This window comes from Capricornis sumatraensis, chromosome 13 (assembly GCF_032405125.1).
Source record: "Capricornis sumatraensis isolate serow.1 chromosome 13, serow.2, whole genome shotgun sequence".
Lineage (NCBI taxonomy): Eukaryota > Metazoa > Chordata > Mammalia > Artiodactyla > Bovidae > Capricornis > Capricornis sumatraensis.
This window is the reverse complement of record NC_091081.1, coordinates 38066253-38090816: the sequence shown is the minus strand read 5'-3', so window position 1 is coordinate 38090816 and position 24564 is coordinate 38066253. Positions and strand designations below refer to the sequence as shown.

Below are 24564 nucleotides of genomic sequence, written 5' to 3'. Positions count from 1 at the left end.
ACTCACAAAGACCCTCTGTGAGTCTAAGACCTGGATCACCTTCAGTTCAGTTGCTCAGTCGTGTCCGACTCTGCGACCCCATGGACCGCAGCATGCCAGGCTTCCCTGTCCATCACCAACTCCCAGAGCTTGCTCAAACTCATCGACTTGGTAATGCCATCCAACCATCTCATCCTCTGTCGTCCCCTTCTCCTCCTGCCTTCAGTCTTTTCCAGCATCTTCTGCTCTCCCAGATCTCCCAGCCTGAAATCCAGGTTCAGTGTCATATTCCCAGAGGACCAGTGACCAAACTGAGCATGTCATTCAACTCTCCCAGCCCTGCCTTAGGAAGATCAGTGCCACACCCTGCCACCCCACATGCCTTCTCTGTAGAGAAACCAGCTCAGAAAGCACAGGCCACTGGGAGGTAGGACTTGGAGGGATAATATCATTAGCAGGGCAACCAAAAGCTTGGCTAGGTGAGGGACTTCCCTCTCTAACCTCCCAGCTGCTCTGCTTCCTGCTAAGAAGACCACCCCTCCCAATGCTGCTACTATGTAAGAGCTTAAAGTGGAACCTTGATCATCTGAGGAAATGCAGCAAACTGGAGGAATCACAGTGGTGTGGGGATGCCTGGGGCTCACCTCCCTACTTTACTTAAATTCCTTCAGAGGCACACAGCCTGCATCTTAAGCTTTAGACCTTTCCCAGTACAAAGTCCTGGGCAGAGAAGCTAACATCCCTGGAAAGAGCAGATCGCAAACCAAATTAACTCGACATCTAAGGGCACAGTAACTAAGAGAAGGGTAGCGCACTGAATATATGCAATGTAAGGCAGAATGATTGGGAAATACCAATTTAATCTAATTAATGAGCATAACAAATATCCTCCAAGGGATAAAGGAAGGGATTGTAATACAAACCAAGGGGAAATAGTAAGGAGAAAAATGCAAAGTTGAACACAATAGATGAGATAAATAGTACGATGGTTACAAGAAGAGAACAGAGGGATGCAATGGAAGCTCAGAGAAGTGAATTCTCCAAGGAGGAAGAGGAAAAGATTAAAGGATAAAGGATAGGTTCAGAGAAACAGAAAATAAAAGCCAAGATTCCAGGATCCAGATTCCAGGATAATCAGGAACAGGAAAGAAGAAGGGGAAACAAACAAATAAAAAAGAAAAAGAAATATGTGAAGAACATAGATAGTTTCTCAGAATTAAAAAGAGATTAAAGACTTCAGATGAAAAGCATTTATAAAGGACCAAAAAAATACATAAAAATCCACACCAAGTCAGAGTATGATGATAGTTAAGAATGTTGAGATTAAGGATTTCCCTGATGGTCCAGTGGCTAAGACTCCATGTTCCCAATGCAGGTGGCTGGGATTCAATCACTGGTCGGGGAACTAGATCCCACATGCCTCAACTAAAAGATCTCGTCTGCCACAATTAAGACATGGTGCAACCAAATAAATAGATATTAAAAAAAAAAAAGAGTCGAGCATAAATGCAAATTCTAAAAACTTCCAAAGAGAAAGAAAAAGAACCAGATGAACATCAGACTTATCAGCAGCAACATTAATGCAAAAAGACAATGGAGTAATATTTTTAAGGCACCGAAGGAAAAAAACTTTGGACAAAGACGTATCAAAAGTGCAGCATAATAAAGATGTTCTGGGGCATGCAAATCCACTGAAGGTTTGCCCGATAAAGGTTCACTCAAAATATTCATCAAAGAAGTACTTATAGAAAAACATAAATAAATCTTGTAGGATAAGACATATGGGAAATAAGGCTAGTCAAATAACTTGGTAAGTTTTCTTAGCCAAAAAAAGGACTATAAAAAGAGAAAGGATTTCCAGAATTCCATAATTAACACATGAGGTAATAGCAACACACCTGGAATGAGCCTGAAAAGAAAGAAACCCAAGACTAACATGAACCTACTAACAGACTTGTATCATTAGAAGGCAAACACAGATTCTGACATGTATAAGAAGTGAGTAGGGATAAATAAACACGAATTTGGATCTTAAGAGCAACTGCCATAAGAACAAAAATAGGATTTATTTTAAATGACAAGAAAAAAATTTATCTATTAGACAGCAGGAAATGAAAAAAAAAGTAGAGGGAGGAGAAAAATATTAAATAAGATGTTAGAAATATGTCCTAATAAAATAATCATTACAAGTAAAAATGGATTAAACTCACCAATTAAGGACTCTCCAATTGGTTATAACTAATACATTGCCTACAAGAGACAAATACAAAAAAAAAAAAAAAATAGAGAAAGAGGATGAAGAAAGATATTCCAGGCAAATAAGCTGGAGATTCAATCTGAATATCTGATAATACATAATTCAAGGTTAAAAAATTCATAAGGCACAGAGATGGGTGCTATATACCAGAAAAAGAAATAAAACAGTAAAAGATGTAATCTTTCATATCATATGGCCCTAAACAATATAACCTTGAATATATACATACTCTTATCTAAAGGTGGAATAGACAGAATGACAAGAAAGAGACAAATCAAAACATATACTTGACTATTTTAACTCAGTCCTTCCAGAAACTGCTAGAGGAGGCAGACAAAAAATAAACAGATATAACAGTTCTAAATGATATACTAAACATGCTCAGAGAAGTATATAAAAAGAGCTCTACTCTCAGAGAATGTCTTTATTCTCAACATTTATAACAAGTAGCCATATACTAAGCTAAAGTGTCAGTTAATTCCAAGGAATTAATATCACAAAGACTACCTGCTTTGACCATAAAATTAAAAAACATAACAAAATCAAAGCTTGTTTTTTTTTAATGCCTATGGCTAGAAATTAAGTGAAAAAGAAAAACATAAGGGAAATTTTTTAAAAAATATGACTGAACAACAATGAAAACACAAACTGTCAAATTTGTGAGACAGTGCCAGCCTTACTCAGAAAAAAATGTATATTTTCAATGCATTCATTCTTCAGTTTCCTCTCGAAGGCTGAAATGAGCAAGTGTTTCGCTGACAGTCACCCAAACAGAATGCGAAAAGTTCTGGGGGGAAATCTCACAAAATCTACAAATATTTCCTTGGTGGCCTGCTGGATCCTCTGCCCCCAAGATTCATGAGAAATAAATACAATTTTTCCAATAAATAGAAACCTAAAGGAAAGAACCATGTCAGGCTCACCTTTATTTATAGCTGCCCAGAAGGCCTATCCACACTATTAACCAAAGAATACTCTTTTGTCAGGAGAAAAATAACATGGTCCCTGCCTGAAACCTATGAAAAATCCAGACTCTTCTTGATTTAATGAGATCACTCATTAAACTGGATATAAAAATCAAAAGACTGGAACTAAGGTTCCTGAGCATCTACTAAGAACTGGGCACCGCTGCTTTCATACCCACTTCCTCTGGCACCAAGAGGGAACCCTTCCCCCACTGTGAGAGTAAGTACTTCCCCTCCCCACCATCACCCACCACCTTGCCTTGCCAGCCAATACTGCTGCCACGAGGATAAAACATATTTGCACACAAGTACCTGATAGGGTAAGTCAGCCATCCTTAAATAAGTTTCCATTTTCAAACAGAAAGGAGATAAACTGGGGACACCATTGTTAGGTCTTGCAAACTGATGCAAAATAATAGCATCTTTGGAGTCAATCTCTTGCTGTTTCCTGTCAAAACCAAAACAGAAAAAAAGAACAATCCGTGTGTTATACATGCGGTTCCCTTAGTTCCTCAGAGGTCCCTGCTAGGCTGCAGCTCTTCCAGGAATAAATACATGTGTTTGTCACAGGGCCTTATCTCACTCAGAAGCACTTTGAGGGGGAAAGCTTGGTCAAAACACAAGAGAACCTCACAAAGTCTGCTGTTACCATGACGGCACAGGCTCACGGCACAGGCTCAGGGGAGTAACTATATGTCACCCTCTCTCTAGCACCTGCAACCTATGGGCAGGAGGTGTACTTTCTGGGATAGGTCCACCTCTTCTCCACTGGGCTGCATCTACCTGCCAGGGACAAGCTGGATGGATTAAAAAAGGTATTCTGTGCTTACTGTGCATCAGGCATTGTTCTAAGGGCTTCACAGGGATTATCTCATCTAATCTTCACAATAACCTTATGAGGTCGGTACTATTATTATCTACGTTTTGTAGATGTGGAAACTGAGGCACAGAAGATAAACCTACCAAAGTCCCATTGCTAGTAAATGGCAGACCCTGGATTAAACCGTGTAGTCAGAACCTACGTTCTCAACTATGAGTCTGTTCCTTGAAGCAGTCTCTTCACCCACAGGACCTCAGAGGAACAGTGCAGATCTGCTCTGCCACGACTCAAGTCTGCAGGGAACCTGAGACTCGACTCTGCTGATCCCTCTTCCAAACCATTAGTGCCCTCCCCTGGCCTTTCACCCGTGGCGCCCAGGAACCTACCCTCTGGGTGCTCTCTCCTCCTCTCTCCCTTCAAGGCTCCACACTTTCACCACACAGCATATACCCCCGAACCTCTGCCTTTTCCCTTTCTTCTTTCTCAGCCACACACCTCTTTTCCTTTGGCTACTTCTCTGGGTGATGTGGACTTCCTTGGCACAGCTTTTCAACAGCCGCCATGTAGTAGAAGGAATGCTGGACTCTACTTCTGGACACGTGGGGTCAAGTGCAAGCCCTGCTTCCTACCAGCTAGCTATGTCACCTGAGACCTCGTCTACACTCTCAGATGGAAAATGAGGACCATACCAATTCTGCCTCCTTTATCGTGAGGACTAAATAAGACAATATCTGTAAACCTTTGGTGGCTACCAAACACTTTGAACCAGCCGTGGACTTCATTCTCATTCAAAGAGATATGGTCTTATCCCCTTAAGGAACAAAATCTCATTCCACACGGCGCCGCTCATATACCATATTCGGGAACTTCTGCAACCTCCCTGTTTCACTCTACCCAACCATTTCTGAGTCAGATAAACCTCACTCTTCCCCCTTAGCATTCCCTGAGCCTCTGGTTCTCTCACATTGTTCCCAGTTTAATCCCACACATCCTTCTCCCGAAGCAAGCAAGGGCAGGTTCTTCATATCAGCTTCACAAGGATGCCCATTTCCTGCAGAATCTCCAGGAAAACAAACTCTCTTGGAGAAGTTTACCATGTGAGTGTCATTCCTGCTTAAAGAGTTAAAAACAACTCATTTTGAAAATACTGGTCAAAAGAATAAAAATATTTGCTGCCTCTTGACAATACTTGCTATAAAACAAACTTTTTCATTTAGATGAGATGTTTGGGAGGTCAGATATTAAAGTTAAGAAGCCATTTAGACTATGTTTCTAGAAAATGCAAACTGTAGATTTGACCATTAACTGATCTTGTCCAGTAAAGTAATTCAAGTCAGAGTAAGTTCATGTAAATTCAGCCAGGCAAAAATTAAAGAACTGAAAGAAGAAAAGATAAACATAAAATTCCCTGCTCCATTGGCCAGAACAACCTAATTCTGATGGTTAACTTGGGCCCTATCATAATAAAAATGGATGTGACTAGCATATGCCAATGACTTTGTGTACATTATATATATTATTTCATTCTGACAGTAACACCATAGAGTGAATATCATTATACCTTAAATTTAGTATTTAGAAAAAATTTATTTTGGCCAAGCCACACAGCATATGGGATTTTAGTTCCCTGACAAAGGTCTGAACCCAAGCCCCCTTCATTGGAAGCACCGGACCAGTGCTAACCAGTCCTAACCACTGGACCACCAGGGAAGTCCCTAAATTTTGTATATTATACCATACTTATATTTTATAGTAGACAAGGAAACGGAAGTTCAGAGAGGTTAAGTAATTTGCCCAAGGAGTATCAATTTAAGATCAAATTGTTAATAACTCTAGTTCCCAAACTCCCAAGCAGTTCGACTACACCAAAATGGGCAATTTCCCAGTTAACTTTATTAAAGTAGCCAGTTTGACTCAGACCACTCAAGCCTGGAACTTTCTGATGAAAGCCTATAATAACTAATGATGGCCAACTTTTAGTGAATGCTCACTATAAGGCCGAACTCTGTAGATTTGACAATTAACTGATTCTGCTAAGCATGTCACATGTTAACTCATGTCATCACCTCTGTGAGGAAGGCTAATATTATTATTCCCATTTCACAGATTATTTCCATTTCACACTTGGTAACCAAGTTTACTCTTGGGTCCAAGGTTACATGGTTGGTTTAAGGCAGAGTGAATTTGAACCCAGTCTGGCTCCAGAGCCCTTCCTCAACATCAGGAAACTCTCTAACTTGGGATCAAAGGAGCAGGATATCTAGACATAAAGTGGCCTTATGATAAGGAGTGTACAAGAGGACACCTGTCGAGCAGCAAGACTAGCCCTACTCCCATGGTGAAGGGTATCACAGATGACCATGCCTCTGCGTACTGTCGATGGGCTGTTAGTTTACAGAGATCACATGACCCATGGGCTGCTCTGATTCTCTAAGTTTTCTAGGGCAGGCTGAGCCCCTGTGCCTACAGTGCAGACAAGCTGTGTGGGTAACAAGTCATTTCGGTATCATACAATTTACAAACAACACAGTTCCAAACGCTGGACTGAATTCAGGAGAGCTGCAAGTCTCTTTCCACTAGGAGAGAATAAAGTAAAGGACTGGGACTATCTTTCTTTAAACATACCATGATGGGAAAAATATGAGAAAAATCCAAAGTACCTGCTTTAGTTATTATACGGTACTCATTAAGTAAACGTCCTAAATAATTCTCACCCGTCAACTTTACTATCCACTCTGGAGACGTACCCGTAGATTATGGTTAAGTCAACACAGCAGGAAATCCAAGTACAGTGGTGAAGACTATGATTGCCAATAAACTCAGACAGTGTAGCCACTGCAAGATGGGTTTTCCATCCCATGTATTTCAGACTATTCTGAGTTTCTGCGTAAACTACACTGACAACTGAAACTCATATTTCACATCAAGGGACGGTCTCTATCCTGTAACCTCCGAATCTCAGTGCCCCGCTTTCCTGGGTCTTCTTTCCCTATCCCTTCTGTGCCCTTAGCAGTTGTCAAAAACTCAGGTCGCTGCCACAGGCTTGTCTTCCCTGGGAACTGCCCCAATTCTCCTTTCTTTCTGCCATCAAAACTTACTCCAGAATTGGTGCTTGTTAGCAGAAAGTAGTACCAGTGTGGGCGCCGAAGACACACATTCTCAGATTTGAATCCGGATCCCACTACTCTTACTGCGTGCTCTCGGACAAACTGCTTAACCTCCCTCAGCTGGAATGTCCTCATCTACGAAGTGGAGATCAAGCAGTCAATGGTAGTGGCAGAGGAGGAGGCCAAACACCATCAGAAAGGTAAAGCACTTCTAAGCAGAGCCCGCTACTAAGGGCTCAAAAATGGGCAATTGTTTGTTATTTGCATTACAACAGGGTTTCCCTACTCAATATAAACATCTGTCAAGAAACAAAAGTGAATAAACCAAAGATCAAAAACACTTTCTCAAATAAGTATCCAAGTGGGCAGAGGGCTCTTGAGAGTTGCGACCACACCTACCATGGTATGGCCCGCTCCCAGGGTCAACTCTGAGCTCTCCCACCCACCTCCCCATTTCTGCAAGGTCATTTAAGCAAGTTTTAGACTCAGTTCCCTGAAGCTGTGCCTTTCTCCCTCCTCAGAGTGGAAGACTGGTGAGAAGCCACATGGTTCAGGATCCTCAAAAGGCTTTGGACAGATATCTAATTTCAGAACAAGCGGGTGACATTTTAGTTACTTGCACAGATGTTTTCGGTTTTCATATAGCTTGAAACCTAACTTGAAATTGAGTCCCAAAACTGGCAAATATATAAAAAAAATCTAGGGAAACGATTCGTGTAATGTTTAAAAAATTTGGTTCAACAATATTCAAGACACTGTGCTAAGTCAGAGAATTCAATGATAAGCTTAAAGTAAAACTTCTCAATTATGGCTAAATATGCAAGCCAATACACTGCCCCAGACCTAAATGATTTCCTCTCTCGGAGACTAGAAATTTTCCAAATACCTGTTAGGCTGTCACAATGTCCTCCTTGCATGTCTGCAGGCCCCTTAAAGGTCACCTATCGCTGTCTTTGTTTATAAACCTATTGTGTAGGATTCCCCATGGGAAAAAGGCATGCAGACACATTTTCTCACTCTTTAGAAAATACTGGCCAAGAGGGACATTTTGAGCTACTGAAAACTGCTCTTCCTGGTCCTCTCCCAGAGACAGAGGTTTAAAACGCATGGAAATTTTAACCATAAATTGTACCAATTAGCCAAACCACTAGTCCCAGGAGCCTACGGTATTATTCTACTCAAAGATCTGGCGTCCGGCTGAATGTACCAACAGCCGGGGCCTCCATTTTCTGATATTTCCGTGTCAATCCTGTAAACATTCTGCGGCAGGAAGCAGACGCAAGTGTTTACGGCACTGGGCAACTCCCGTGCACGCTCAGGTGCTCGTTCAGTCCTCAGATCCCCTACTGTTCGCACAACAATGGCATTTAAACCTGAAGATGGTGCTTAGCTTTAAATACCAGGTTAGCAGATAACCGGGTTAAGGCTGCATCAAAATCGCACACTCCGCTGTGCATCCCTCACAGAGACCCAGAGCTCTCTGGAGCTTGTGCAATTTCAGCCTTTTTATGATGGTGACACTTGGGAAGGGACAATGAAAAACTAACCTTTAAGTAAAAGCTAAGGTGAGTGGTTAATATTCCAGCATGATCATCTATAAACAAATAGGGCGTTTCATAAAAATGTAACTTAGTATCTCTACAGGGCCTACTTCTACTGTCGCAAACACACGGCACTTAGGATCTTCATAACGTACTAGTGCGCTCCATAACAGCCCAGAGAATTTTTGCTTTAGCACCAAACGATAGGGATTCAAGTGTTTTCCCCTCCCGGTACCAGTTTAATTATCCTGTCAACTCGAAACTGCCCCTCATGGCCGGGCGACCACGGACTGTCTTCTGACGAAAGGGAAGGACAGGACTCGGGCATTTGGGCAGCGTGACCGAGGGGCTGGCACGGGTCCCCCCTCATGCCGGCCCGGCCCTAGCCAGGTGCCCCTCTCTGCGCCCCTGCGCGGGGCCCTCTCTCCGGCTCACCTAATGACCAGGAGTTCGTGGAGCAGATACGCAGCTGCGGCCAGCAAAGCTCCCCCGGTCAAGTAAAGGGTTTTCTTCCACCAGGGATCGGAGCCCAGCCCTGCCATGATCCCACCGTAATCCTGCAAAGGGAAAGCGATGATGTCCCCATAAAAGGAGAAGGGCTCCTCGGACCCGGCCCACCAGCCGAAGAAGGAGACGCTCTGGTTCCAGCTCAGATCCACCACGCACGGCCTGGACGAGGCAAAGCCAACCCCCCAGTGCATGCTGCGCGGCTGGCTGTGGGCGCCCCTCCCAGGGCCCGCGCCGCCCGCATGGGAAGGGGCCGGCGCGGCCGGGCGCGGGCTCAGCGGCGCGCTGGGGGCGCGGGCGGCGCGGGCAGCGGTGACCGAGGCGGCGGCGGCGGCACAGGAGGAAGGGCGCGGGCCGCGGGCGGCGGGCCTGGCCGGCGGGGCCCGGGGGCCCTGGGCGGCAGCGGCGGCCGCCGGCTCCCCCCGCAGCGGCCTCTCCGCGCCGCTCTTTGTGTCGGCGCCGGGAGAAGGCCGCGTGATGTCATTGCTCCCCGGGGCAGGGAAACAGAGGCGGGATAAAGTCACCTACCCCGCGCCCTGCCCCCGCCCCGCATCTCCGCGGTCCGGCGGCCTCCGCCCCGGCCGGAGCTGCAGGGCTGGGCGCGCCGGGCGGGCTCCGCGCCTCCAGGCGGCACGGCCGCGAACGGCTCGGCGGGCGAGGGCAGGGCTGCGGAGGTGGCTGGAAATGCGGCGCCGCTCGGAGGAAGCTGCAGTCGGGCCCGGATCTCCGTCGCCCCCCCTCCCGCACCCCGCGGCCCGTCCTCCGCCTCCGCTCCAGCCCCTCCCGCGGGCGCGAGAGCGGGGCGCGCGCAGGACTCACCTGGGGCCGCGCGGAGCTCCAGCCGAGACACCGCCCCGCGCGAGCCGGGGAACAGGGCCCGGGCCAGGTCGCGAATTACATTGTTCTGGCCGTCGGGAAAGCGCTGTGTCTTTGCAGAACTTACAAAAACGCTCTTATCGCATTACACGGTTACCTGGGTCTTGGCCGTGTGCCCCCGGAGAGATGTTTGGTTTAACAAATAACAACAAAAGTGTACCCTAGAGTGACTTACCCTCTGAGAGACACAGCCCAAGTCCTAGTCTTTCCCCTTGGAAATCATTATCGGGGAACTTAGGGATGGAGCAGGGTGGGCCCGGGGAGGGGCGGGGGGCGGGGGGAGTGTTGTTTTTCCTTTTCGGTGCAGAAAATCTGTCAAACGTGTGTGTGTGCGCGCGTGTGTTCAATTGTTTTTGCCTTTAACTTTATTTTTAAAAGTTCATTCGTGCTAAGAACAGGGTCGTGCTTCATAGAAGTGTAGGATGTACACACAAATTTTAGCAAGAGCATGGATAGTTTAAAATTGTTGAACTGAAAAAAATTCAAGTAGTGGGGGTTATCACTCTTAAGGTGAAAGGATGGATATAGGAATCTAAGCTTTTGTGTGAGGGAAGGGAGATTGGAGTGAAGAGGGACTCCTCCTTTCTGTTAATACTTCCCATCCCACGCCAGCCACTTAGAATAGGCAGTGAGTGCTGCCATATAAAAATCCGGGCGTGTTGTCAGTCCCAACCAGAAAAGGGGAGGGGCTGGCCAGGCTGGGGCCCAAGCACTCTTGCGCAGGAAGGACTGGAACAGAGCACAGCGGTAGCCATTTAGGTGACCTCTCAGAAAGAAGCAGAGTGTGTGGTTGGAGGTGGGACCTTTCATGAACAGGTTGCAAGGAGTGGAACTCAAGGGCCTGCTGGAGAGATAGAAGTTGTCATCAGACCGCATTCTAGGAGAGGACCAGGAGGCTGCCTAGGAAGCAGAGTGGGTAGGAGTGGGATCAGAGCAGAAAAGCTCTGGTGCAGAGACGGGACAAGGAGTGCTGGCATCAGGGATTCTCCACTGTTTTTCTGCGTCCTTCCCACGTGGCACTCAGCCTTTGCTCTCTTTACATGTTGGGCCAATATTTAATATCCCCTAATTATTCACCTGAGTGTCTGGGTCCTGCCACAAGGATGGGGTGGGGATAAATTACCTTGAAGGGAGGAATATAGAAGGCAAAAGAGAGAATCGACACTGGCAAACCCTGTGCCCGGAAAGCAAGTTAGAAACTAGATGAAATTTAATGTTGAGATCCATAGAATGCATTGCACTCTCACAGCTGCTCTTGTCAGCAGACCTACACGCCCACTCATGGAGGCCACTGGCCACTGCTGCGGTCCTGGGAGTACCAGATAATTATTGAGCATTATCTAGGCTTTGGTTCAAGTATGGTTTAAATTTTCAGAGCTACTCTGAAGTAAATGTTTCATGTTTTTGTTTTTTTTTTGGCCGAGTCACATAGCTTGTGGGATCTTAGTTCTCCAACCAGAGGTTGAATTTGAGCCCTCAGCAGTAAAAGTGTGGCTTCCTAAACACTGGACCACCAGGGAATTCCCTGAAGTCAATGTCTTTAAAAGCAGGTGTGAAAGTGAAAATTAGTCACTCAGTTGTGTCCGACTCTTTGTGACCCCATGGACTGTAACCCTCCAGGCTCCTCTGTCCATGAAATTCTCCAGGCAAGGATTGGGTTTCCACTTCCTTGTCCAGGGGAATCTTCCTGACCCAGGGGTCAAACCCAGGTCTCCTACATTGCAGGCAGACTCTTTACCGACTGAGCCACTAGAGAAGCCACTAAAAGTAAGTGTAGATAAAATAAAATCCTATAAGAGAAGTTAAAATATAATCTTAAATGATCTGATGCAGATTAAAATTAGCTTTTAGATTCATGGCATAGAAGAGAGAAGAGTATTGGAATTCAGGCTCATATAAAGGCGAAAGAAGATAGAGTAGGATCTAAGAAGTCAACAGACCTAAGTTGAGCAAAAGTTTGGCATGAGTATGTAGAACAAAGCTCGGGGAAACAAGAAAACCCGCTAGAGTTAAAGTCTCAGCAGCGACGCAAGCCTTAGCCAACACTTTGTACAAAATCAGACAGGGCTGTAGATGGAAAGGCTGCACCACAAAGGGCTGCAATCCAATCAGAGAGAAGGGAGACTGTGTCTCAGGGGCAATGCCTCAGCCCCCAGGGTGTTAGTGTAATTAACACCCAGAGGGGGAGTGAACACAGCTAGGTTAACTGAGGAGACTGACTCCCAAACAGGGGCTCCTCAGAGGCCCCTGTGTGAAGCCAGATCCCAGGCTCAAGCCCAAGTGCCTGTGCAGCCTCCCACCCCCGGCCCTGCAGGGTGAAGATATAGAGAGTTGATCTGAGCACATCTGCCCTCCAGCTCCCCTTCCAGAGCTCCTTCAGCTAATGAGGCAGTATGAAGACCTTGGCACCGAGAGTGGGCACACTCTTTACTCCACACCCCCACCACCAACACCAATTCTGACAGCCTTAGCATCATAACTATGGACATTAACTCCAGGCTATAGGCATCTTTTTTATTTTTGCTTTTTCAAAGACCTTATTTTACTAACTGCTAAGTTATTACAAGACAAAACAGAAAAAAAAAAAAAAAAGAAGAAGGGGCTAGCATTTATTGAACACTTATTTGTCTAATGATACATTTTTCAGTAACTTGCCAAAACTATGTATTAAATGAGTACTGGCATCCCTGTTTTACAAATGAGAAAACTGACGCTCAGAGAGGTAAAAATAACAATTTCAATTCCCAGAGCCTAGTAATGATAGAGTGAGACAAACCCAGTATGTCTCACACCAGCTGCCTTTTGTTTGGGCTTTCCACCACCTACAAAGGCGCTCATCCCAAGGACCAGGAGTCGAGCGCTGTCCATGGTATTTCTTCTTTAAGACATTAGTCTGTGTCTCAGTCTTCTGCTGCTGCTGCTGCTAAGCGGCTTAGTCGCTTCAGTCGTGTCCGACTCTATGCGACCCCATAGATGGCAGCCCACCAGGCTCCCCCATCCCTGGGGTTCTCCAGGCAAGAACACTGGAGTGGGTTGCCATTTCCTTCTCCAATGCATGAAAGTGAAAAGTGAAAGTGAAGTCGCTCAGTCGTGTCTGACTCTTAGCGACCCCATGGACTGCAGCCTACCAGGCTCCTCCATCCATGAGATTTTCCGGCAAGAGTGCTGGAGTGGGGTGCCATTGCCTTCTCCGCTCAGTCTTCTGAACCATGTCTAAATCTGATGGCTACAAAGCCTCAAGCATGCCTTCCTGTTACGCTATCACCTTTTGAGAAAGGTAGACTTAGCTCCTTACACAGCCAGTGCTATCCTCTGTCATGTGACTCTGCAGCGTGGTCATAACAACGTGACAAGGGACAACTCAATCAGTGCTTCCCAAACCTTGTATACTCATCATCTGGGAATCTGCCACAATGATCAAAAGGGGCAATTAGTTCAGTGTTTCTCAAACATCACCATGTATATGAGTCACTGGGGATCTTGTTAACATGCAAATTCTGACTCAGGAGTTCTGGGGAGAGGTCTGAGATTCTGCATTTCTAACAAGCTTCCAGGTGAAGCCAGACCACACTATATCAATCATCTGGAACACTAGCTTAGAAGCAGCATCAAAAACTCTGCCCCAAAGAGACAGAACCCCGTATTGACTGGTTCCTAACCAACCCCATTAAGTCACCATTCTTGATGAGTTTGGACACCAGACACACAGATAAAAGGGTTGGTGGAGTAGTAGAATCAGAAATGGAAAGAAAATGAATCAAGACTCAAGAAAAGCATTTAGAACAGTGAGAAATGCATGTTCCTTGTGAGAAGATAATCTGATGGAAGCCACATGGAAGGAGAGGTGGGGGTGAGGTGTTAGGAGGAGAAGAGGGAGAAACCAGGGTGTCCTGGAGAAACTAGTGGTATCACAGCGCCTTCTTATAGGAACCAACACAAAGAGCATAAACAAATGAGTAAAATATTTGATTTTTTTTTGTCCCAGAAAACATTTTCACAAGAATTTTATACTTCACGCTTCAAAATATAGCTTAAGAAATTTAAGATCCTGCTGTTGAGTAGGATGTGATGTTAGCATTATTGCTGAGTTTACATAATGAAATTTAGTATGCTATTTTTTTTAACTATCTCTGTATTATTTTAAAAAATAAACAGTTTACTGGATAACGTTACCCTGTATTTTATTGTAAAGCTGTTACCGAAAGGTATGCGTGGGGGTCCGGCTACTCGCCACTCAAAAGCCAGTGAACAGGCCAGGTTGGTGGAAAAGAAAGTTTGCTTTATTTCAGATGCTGGCAACTGTGTGGGGGGAGGGCGGCGGACATCTGTCCAAAGGCCGACCCCCATCTTCCCCATAAGCAGGGGGTGAGAGCATTTACAGGCAGAGTTGGTGGGGGAGGGGTGGGAGAGGGCAACATGTGGAAACAGCACAGTCATCTCTAACAGTCATCTTCAAATTGGTCATCAGTGGTCTGACCAGCATCATCTTGGTTGTTCAGTTCAGTTCAGTTCAGTTCAGTCGCTCAGTCGTGGCCGACTCCTTGTGACCCCATGAATCGCAGCATGCCAGGCCTCCCTGTCCATCACCAATTTCCGGAGTTCAGTCAGACTCACGTCCTTCGAGTCAGTGATGCCATCCAGCCATCTCATCCTCTGTCGTCCCCTTCTCCTCCTGCCCCCAATCCTTCCCAGCATCAGAGTCTTTTCCAATGGTACAGTTAATCTTCAGTTGCGGAGAAGGCAGTGGCACCCCACTCCAGTACTCTTGCCTGGAAAATCCCATGGACAGCAGAGCCTGGTAGGCTGCAGTCCATGGGGTCGCTAAGAGTCAGACACAACTGAGCAACTTCACTTTCACTTTTCACTTTCATGCATTGGAGAAGGAAATGGCAACCCACTCCAGTGTTCTTGCCTGGAGAATCCCAGGGATGGGGGAGCCTGGTGGGCCTCCGTCTATGGGGTCACACAGAGTTGGACACGACTGAAGTGATGCTCAGGCAGCAGCAATCTTCAGTTGCAGGGTGCACTTGTTCCCATTTCTCTGCGGTCAGTTCTCGGAATTGTGGCAGCTCAAGTCCTGGGTACTAGTCTGGATGTAGTTAACATCACCTGGTGCTATGTTATCTATAATAAGATAGCTCATAGGATATGGTTCAGAATATTATCTACAGCCCTTGAGAAAGAACTAAAGGTCCTTGACTATACTTAATGACTACATTATTATTATCTGACTTCTCTGATTAAACATTTTTTGACTAAAGTTTTCCACAGGCAGCAGACAGGCAGAGGACACGGTAGGGGACGGGGGCAAGGACCATATGGTCCTGCTCCGTTTCAGTCCCCCCTTTTCTTTGATACTCCTCAATCTTGAGGAGGGATAGCTACAGAACAAGAAAGCTTCTGCTTTCTTGGCTCAACCTGTTGAGAAGAGGTCTAATACTCCCCTACCCAGGTATCCAACATTATAGCTGGAAGCCACCTGTCACCACAGCTGACTTTACCTGTCTCCTTTCTGATCCACTGGATTTGAGCATTTTATTACTCAGTATGTAACTCTCAGAAAACATTTCATGCAAGATTGACTTGATACTGAGAAAGGATATGCAAATAACAACCAGGCTCAGATAAGTGAGGGGCAATTGAGAAGATGGGTTGTGAAAGGATTTGGAAGGTTTTTAGCTTGGGCAGTGCATTAGTGTGCTGGGGGTACTATAACAAAGCACCACAGACTGGGTGGCTTAAACAATAGGAATTTATTTCCCCACAGTATTTGGAGGCTAGATGTCTGAGATCGAGTTGTTGGGAGGGTTGATTTCTCCTGAGGCCTGTCTCCTTAGCTTATTAATGGCCAGCTTCTCCCTGTGTCTTTACACGGTCTTTCCAAAATCTCCTCTTCTCATCAGGGCATTAGATTGCAACCACTCTAGTGACCTCTTTTTACCCTTTGCAAGCACTGCCTCCAAATACAGTCACATTTTTACCCACTAGACGTTAGGACTTCAGCTCATACGGATTTTAGAGAGACACAATGCAAACTCTAACAGACGGCCTCAGTTCAGTTCCGTCGCTCAGTCATGTCTGACTCTTTGCGACCCCATGGACTGTAGCACACCCGTCCCTCAGCAATTCCCGGAGTCCACTCAAACTCATGTCCACTGAGTCAGATGGCCTCTTGAATGTCTAAGTGGAGATGACCAATGGTGACTGAATGTGTGAGTTTAGAAATGAGCTTTGGGCCTGGGATTGAGATGGGTGGGGATCACTGAAGGTGTTGAAGGGGGTAGACATGAGAAGATGAGGGTGAATGCTAAGTGAGAGGAGAGATGGGGCCAAGGACAGAGCCTTGAGAACACCACAGTGAGAGGATGGCCAGAGGAGGAGGGGCCCTTCCAGGAAACCGAGAAGGAAAGAGGGGCCAGTGGGGGTGGGGCCAGACCAGGTGTGGGGCCACAGGAGCCAGGGGAAGGGGGTGTCTCAAGAAAGTATGAGATGGGATCAATTGCATCATCTGCTCCCAACAAGTAGAATAAATTTAGCAGCAGCTCAGAGCACAGACATTAGTGACCTTGGCAGACAAGCACATTCAAGTGTCAGGGGGTCAGAAGCGAGGCTTGAAAACTGAAGGCAGGATAGTAGAAAACACCCAAAATGAATCTGGGTGTGAAAGAAGGAAGTAAAGGTTGATCATTTTATAGTTGAAGAGGGGAATAAATATTTCTTGAATCTTTTAAAAAAAGGGATTACATGTAATATATATATATATGGGTTTTTTTGGCCATGCTGGGAGGCATGTGGGATCTTAGTTCCCAACCAGGATCAAACTGGCACGCCCTGCACTGGAAGCAGAGTCTTATTACTAGACTGCCAGGGAAGTCCTTTTTTTTTCTTCCTATTTTGGAAGTCCCATTTTCAGTTCAATACACAAACATAGTACAAAGTTCAAATGTTACAGAGGAGAATACAGTGAAAAGCCAGTCTCTACTCAGTTTCCTCACATCCAGATACACCCTCCTCCCTGCCCCAGAGGCCAACCTGCCTGAAGGACAGCGGAGGCTGTGGGCACCCAAGTTGCCCATGAGACTTGCTGGTGATGGGGAGGGGAGGGCCAGAGGGCAGAAAGGAAGGAAAGACAAACCCTGAGCATCTTTTCTGCAGAGTCACCCCACACTGTGTCTCTCTACATGGCTCCCATTGTGGGTTTCAGAAGCCAAGCTCACATTTCTCCTTCTACAGGAGGGCTGGTAATGGCTTCCTGCCATTGCCAACCCTGAGGTTCTGCACTTTTGTAAATAGGCCTTTTATTAAACGGTCCTCAAAATATCTGCTTTGCATGTGCCTTCAGTTTCCTGCTGGGATTCTTAAGGATACCGTCTCCTAACTCTGTTCTCCAGCTCCCTGCCCAGGGACAAATACAACTGTCAGCCTCTGTGTTTATTCCCAGAGATATTCTATGCATTATAAAAGCATCTTCTATATATACATGGACTTGTATTAATATTATGTGTGTATATATTGTTTTATGTTATTTTTATACAAATTGTATTGTTTAACTGCCTGTCCTGCATCTTACTTTTTTTTTTTTTGCATACATGATCTTATTTCCCCAAACAGGAATCAAACCCTGTAGTGGGAGCACAGAGTCTTAATCAGTGGACCGCTAAAGAAGTCCTCTTGTTTTCTATCATTCTTCATGGAATACCATATGTATACATATATAAATATATATATTTTAAAAATACATATATATACAGTGGAATTTCTAGGTCAAAAGAGCCATGCATTGTCATTGTGATAGATGTTGCCATATTGCTCTCCATAAGGGGCAATACGCACTGTCCACAGTTTTGAAAGTGTCTCTTTCCTCATACTTAGCCTGATCACACGTATTCTTAAATATTTTGATCTTTCCCAACTGTCAGTGAGAAAGCAGGGTCTCACTGTAGTTTTCTTTCTTTCTTTCTTTCTTTTTGGCTGTGCTGGGTCTTCATTGCCGTACTCGGGCTTTCTCATCGCCGTAGCGCCTCCTGTTGCAGAACACAGGCTCTAGGGCACACAGGCTTTAGCAGCTGCAGTGTGACGGCTCAGCAGTTGTTGCTCTCGGGCCCTAGAGCACAGGCTCCGTAATTGTGGACTGGCTTGGTTGCTGCACTGCATGTGGGATCGCCCCGACCAAGGGACTGAACTTGTGTCTCCTGCATTAATTACATTACCGTCTGAGCCACCAGGGAAGCCCTTATTGATTTATATGAGGTCCTACTTGAGGAACGGAGAAGGCAATGGCGCCCCACTCCAGCACTCTTGCCTGGGAAATCCCATGGACAGCGGAGCCTGGTAGGCTGCAGTCCATGGGGTCACTAAGAATCGGACACGACTGAGTGACTTCACTTTCACTTTTCACTTTCATGCATTGGAGAAGGAAATGGCAACCCACTCCAGTGTTCTTGCCTGGGGAATCCCAGGGACGGGGGAGCCTGGTGGGCTGCTGTCTATGGGGTCACACAGAGTCGGACACGACTGATGAAACTTAGCAGCAGCAGCAGCAATTAAGGAAAGTAATTCTTTTTCTGTAAATTAATTAACTTGCAGGTATTTCCCCAGCTTGCTGTTTTTAAATGTTTTCTTCTGTGGCTCCTTGGTTCTCTATGGTGGTTTCAGAGAAGGCTTCTCTTCCGAGTGGGATGTGCCAGCCTGTGGCTTCAGATGTTAGGTGACTCCAAGTGCTGACCATAGCGGTAGAGGCCTCTTTTGACAAGTCCAGCTGCTGATGATGTAGGACACACACCGTCCACATAGACGGCGGGGTTACTTGGGAAGCTGGGAGGACTTAGGGAAAAAAAAAGACTGTTGTGATTGCGGGGAGTGGCCAGAAGCAGGGCTTGGCAATAAAGGGGAAGTAGAAGACAGGAGATTTGGACTTGAGGCTTGGAGACACAAGAGCTTTTGTTCAAGAGTAATGATGGTGAGTGAAAGTGACGTACATTCCATCTCCCAACTCTGAGGTTCATAGAAAATGTAAAACTTCCTCTCAAAATGGCTCCAGGTGAAACCATATCCTCAGAGGAAAGCCAGGTTTCAGGTAAGGTAGGAAGCAAAGGAAACTTGGACACAGACTTCAGAAGTAGGGAACTGATAGATAATGAAATGGGGCTTGTAGAGGTTGCAACAGAAAAGTGTAGAAGGGAGTGGTGGAAGGTAAAGTCAGGGAAGACCAATTCAAGAGTCTCAGGGAGAGACTGTAGAAAAGAAATGTTGTGAGGTGTCTGAATCTTGGGCAACGACTCGGGGTTGTGAGGGTCTTCTCAGGCTACAAGAGTGGCAGAAACATTTGGCCACAGCAGATCCCTGGAGTGCCAGTTGCTGAGGCCTGAACTGATTGATCTCAGAGTTCAGTTCAGTTGCTCAATCGCGTACGACTCTTTGTGACCCCATGAACTGCAGCACACCAGGCCTCCCTGTCCATCACCAACTCCGAGAGTCTACACAAAGCCATGTCCATTGAGTCGGTGATGCCATCCAACCATCTCATCCTCTGTCATCCCCTTCTCCTCCTGCCCTCAAGCTTTCCCAGCATCAGGGTCTTTTCCAATGAGTCAACTCTTCGCATCAGGTGGACAAAGTACTGGAGTTTCAGCTTCAACATCAGTCCTTCCAATGAACACCCAGGACTGATCTCCTTTAGGATGGACTGGTTGGATCTCCTTGCAGTCCAAGGGACTCTCAAGAGTCTTCTCCAACACCACAGTTCAAAAGCGTCAATTCTTTGGCGATCAGCTTTCTTTATAGTCTAACTCTCACATCCATACATGACCACTGGAAAAACCATAGCCTTGACTAGACGGACTTTGTTGACAAAGTAATGTCTCTGTTTTTCAATATGCTATCTAGGTTGGTCATAACTTTCCCTCCAGGGAGTAAGTGTCTTTTAATTTCATGGCTGCAGTCACCATCTGCAGTCATTTTTGAGCCCCAAAATATAAAGTCTGACACTGTTTCCCCATCTGTTTGCCATGAAGTGATGGGACCGGATGCCATGATCTTCGTTTTCTGAATGTTGAGCTTTAAGCCAACTTTTTCACTCTCCTCTTTCACTTTCATCAAGAAGGTCTTTAGTTCTTCTTCACTTTCTGCCATAAGGGTGGTGTCATCTGCATATCTGAGGTTATTGATATTTCTCCTGGCAATCTTGATTCCAGCTTGTGCTTCCTCTAGCCCAGAGTTTCTCATGATGTACTCTGCATAGAAGTTTAATAAGCAGGATGACAATATACAGCCTTGACGTACTCCTTTTCCTATTTGGAACCAGTCTGTTGTTCCACGTCCAATTTTAACTGTTGGTTCCTGACCTGCATACAGGTTTCTCAAGAGGCAGGTCAGGTGGTCTGGTATTCCCATCTCTCTCAGAATTTTCCACAGTTTATTGTGATCCACACAGTCAAAGGCTTTGGCATCGTCAATAAAGCAGAAATAGATGTTTTTCTGGAACTCTTTTGGTTTTTCAATGACCCAGCGGATGTTGGCAATTTAATATCTGGTTCCTCTGCTTTTTCTAAAACCAGCTTGAACATCTGGAAGTTCACGGTTCATTTATTGCTGAAGCCTGGCTTGGAGAATTTTGAGCATTACTTTACTAGCGTGATTGATTTCAGAGGAAGATGTCATCTCAGGAACACAGAAGGCATCCACTGATTGGTTCTCGGGGAAAAACGGGCACAAAACCGCCAGGTCTGTGGGTGCTCAGGGTAAGCAGAGGCCTGAGAGGGCAAAGCCCTGGTTACCGTGTGGTGGGTCTGGGTGCCACCTGGTGGTGTGTGTGAGGATGGGGTGACAGGGAAAGCTGCTGGGATAGCCCACTGTAGTTTCCACAGGCTCTTTGGTAACATTGGGTTGAGTATTTCTCATCCATCCATTTCTGTCCATTCACCTAGCCATCCACCTAGGTGACTAATCTAACTATTTATCTCTATTTTAAAGTTAATCTTTTAGGAATTCCCTGGCAGTCCAATGGTTAGGACTTTGTGTTTCATTGCTTAGGCCCTAGGTTCAATTCCTGGTTGGGGAACTAAGATTCTGCAAGATTTATGGCATGGCAAAAAACAAATAAATACAATAAATCTTTTTTCTTGTGAGTTGAAATTCTTTTACCACTGCATAAATCTGATTGTTAATTAATCCAGACTGGTCTTCTACCATCTCATCCTGACAAAACTAAGTCTAAAAACAATCTCAGAATGTCTTTTCAATTTAATATCAAAAGAATGACCAGCAAAAGACAACTTAAATCATATTCCAGTTTTCGCCTTTCACAACTATTGACAGCCTTCGTGTTCACTTTTACAAAATATAAGCAAAAGATAGAATGACCATTTTTTTCTTTTCCTGACATACTTTGTCAAGTAAAGGATGTATTTCCCTACTGCAGTATGTTAACACAGTCATCTTTAAACTTTTTGGGGGGTCATGAATGCTCTTGAGACTCTGAGGAAAGCTATGGAATATTCTCAGCAGAAAAAAAACACACGCACAATTTTGTTCCCTATTTCAGAGGGTTCCTGGAACCTCAGAAGCCTATATTAGGACCCCGGATACAGAGCTAGTTTGAGTCAGAAAGACAAGTGGAGATCTTACATGTCAGTGACTTTTATGTCCCTTACATCCCACCTGTCAACAGGAAACAAAGCTTGAAATCTATCAGAGCAGAAACATCTTGTGTCCATACTTACCTTGTAACTCTCCACCCCCTTTCTCGGCTCTGCTCACATCATCTTGAGAACATATTTTAAAATTTGGCTTCAACCGGTGTCTTTTAGCTCCTATACAGTGGCTCATTATACGAACTGCATCCTTTTCTTGCTGAGATACAAGAGGTTTATTGATCTCACAGTACATTCTCTTGTTTGATTTGCATACAGACCATCAGTGTCAGGATGGTTTTTTTGATACAGAGAAGGCTTGCATGTCATTTGCATCTCTAATAGTCAAGTAAGAATCTCCCTTCTAATAGAGTCACATTGTAAGTTAATAAAAGCAATTATGTGTTGGCTATACTAACACTTCCATTTGGTTTTGTTTCCATCTTTATTATTTCTCCACTGACATTTTCTCAGGATTCTTAGATTTTTGGATTTACATCTGTAAGTCTGTAATGATGCATATATGTTTTAAGGAATTGCAGGGACTCTTGACAATCCAGATTTTAAAAATATTTCCAGCAAGCATGACTTACCCCTGTGCCTGGTTACTGAGCAGTCTCTCTAAATCTTTACTTGGTGCCTTGTAACACTGTGTTTTGGAGAAGGAAATGGCAACCCACTCCAGTGTTCTTGCCTAGAGAATCCCAGGGACGGGGGAGCCTGGTGGGCTGCCGTCTATGGGGTCACACAGAGTCGGACACGACTGAAGTGACTTAGCAGCAGCAACGTTGTGTTTTCCAGGTCAACAGTAGCATAGAAACCCCTGTGTGTGTGTTCCTGGCACACATCAAAAAGACATTTCAAATAATGTCAAAATTTTTAACGTTTTTGCTTGACTGAGATATTTTTGTTGTGTAGTACTTTAAATCAACACTTTTCTTCAATTTATCATTAATACAATAGTAAAACATGTAACTATACTATACAAAGGTTATAAATTTATTCAGTGTCATTAAAGCATTTCATTAAGTTCCCATCAATGGCATGTAGTTGTTTTACTCACAGAAAGGCGCTGAAGCTCTAAGCAAATAACCTAGACTCTAGACTTTGTGACAGTTTGATTTACTTGTTTCTGAAGGCACTACCTTCAGACAGTTCAGACAATTCAAATAAGTGATAATATATAGACAATTCAAATAAGTGATAATAGTCCAGTCATGTGTGATTATGCTATGACGACCATACGATGGCATAGGTATAAGTATCAAAGTGGTGAAGTGCACAGGCTCAGCGATCAGACTGCCTGGACCTGCGTCTTACTACTTGTGTGAGGCTCAGCACACTTAACATCTCTGTGAAATGGTGGGGACGACAGTCTCTACCTCACAGGGCTATTACTGAATCATCCTGAATTTCTACTACTTCGCAATGTATATTTTTAATATCTGAAAGTGAGTGTTCTTTCCAAAATAAATACATTTTGTTTGAGGGCTGTTTTTTTTACCCCGTAATCCCTGCCATGTGGCCTAAGGGATCTTAGTTCACTGACCAGGACTTCAGCTGTGCCCCCTGCACGGGGAGCACAGTCTTTAACCACTGAACCACCAGGGAAGTCTCTGGGGGCGGCTTTTTAATCAATTTTAGTCTTTTAGGTTAATCTTTTTTAAAAAATTTATTGAGGTATAGTTGATGTACTATATTATATATATTAATTGTAATACTATATTAAATCAGATAATTTTCAGGTGTACAACACAATGATTTACAGTTTTTACAGGTTATACTCCATTTATGTATAAGCTGGATTTAGAAAAGGCAGAAGAACCAGAAATCAAGTTGCCAACATTTGTTGGCTCATAGAAAAAGCAAGGGAATTCCAGAAAAACATCTATTTCTGCTTTATTGACTATGCCAAAGCCTTTGACTGTGTGGATCACAACTGGAAAATTCTTAAAAGAGACGGGAATATCAGACCACCTTACCTGTCTCCTGAGAAACCTATATGCAGGTCAAGAAGCAACAGTTAGAATCAGAAATGGTTCTTATATTCAATAATTTTATTTTTTAGATTCCACATATGATGCATAGTATTTGTCTTTCTGACTTATTTCACTTAGACCATTCATGGTGCTGCAAATGGCAAATTTTCATTCTTTTTATGGCTGAGTAGTATTCCTGTGTGTGTGTGTGTGTGTGTGTGTATGTATATAAAAACATCTTTGTCCATCTATCTGTTGATGGACACTTACGAGGCTTCCGTATCTATTGTAAATAATGCTGTTTTGACACTGGGGGGCCTGTACCTTATAGAATGAGTGTTCTCATTTTCTCTGGATATATGCCCAGGCATAAAACTACTGGGTCACATGGTAGTTCTATTTATAATTTTTTGAGAACTCTCCATACCATTTTCCATAGTGACTGTACCAAATCACATTTCCACCAACAGTATACTGCTGCTGCTGCTAAGTCGCTTCAGTTTTGTCAGACTCTGTGTGACCCCATAGACCAGGCTCCGCCGTCCCTGGGATTCTCCAGGCAAGAACACTGGGGTGGGTTGCCATTTCCTTCTCCAGTGCATGAAAGTGAACAGTGAAAGTGAAGTCGCTCAGTCGTGTCCGACTCTTAGTGACCCCATGGACTGCTAGGGTTCCCTTTTCTCCACATCCTTGCCAACACTTCTTTGTAGACTTCTTGATGATAGTCATTCTGACTGATGTCAGATGGTATCTCAAGCAGTTTTGATTTCATTTCCATTGTAATTAGTGATATTGAGCATCTTTTCATGTGTCTGTTGGCCATTTACATACCTTCTTTGGAAAAATGTCTGTTCAGGTCATCTTTTAACCTGGTTGTTTTTCTGATGTTGAGGTGTATGAGTT

General features: G+C 44.7%; 1 protein-coding gene across 2 annotated transcripts in view; it reads right to left on the bottom strand.

Moving 5' to 3' along the window:
- FAXC (failed axon connections homolog, metaxin like GST domain containing) overlaps window positions 1–9743 on the bottom strand; it is a 74340-nt gene extending 64597 nt beyond the window's left edge. The window contains exons 1-3 of one of the 2 annotated variants that reach the window (XM_068985378.1): window positions 9705–9743; window positions 9105–9226; window positions 3514–3649 (exon numbers count right to left, since the gene is read on the bottom strand). In XM_068985378.1, the coding sequence (XP_068841479.1) occupies window positions 3514–3649; window positions 9105–9211 (243 nt within the window). In that variant the 5' untranslated portion in view covers window positions 9212–9226; window positions 9705–9743. Of the gene's footprint in view, window positions 1–3513; window positions 3650–9104; window positions 9371–9704 lie in introns of those variants that run through there. The other variant, XM_068985377.1, reaches the window with a different exon arrangement.
- Window positions 9744–24564: the final 14821 nt, after the last annotated feature.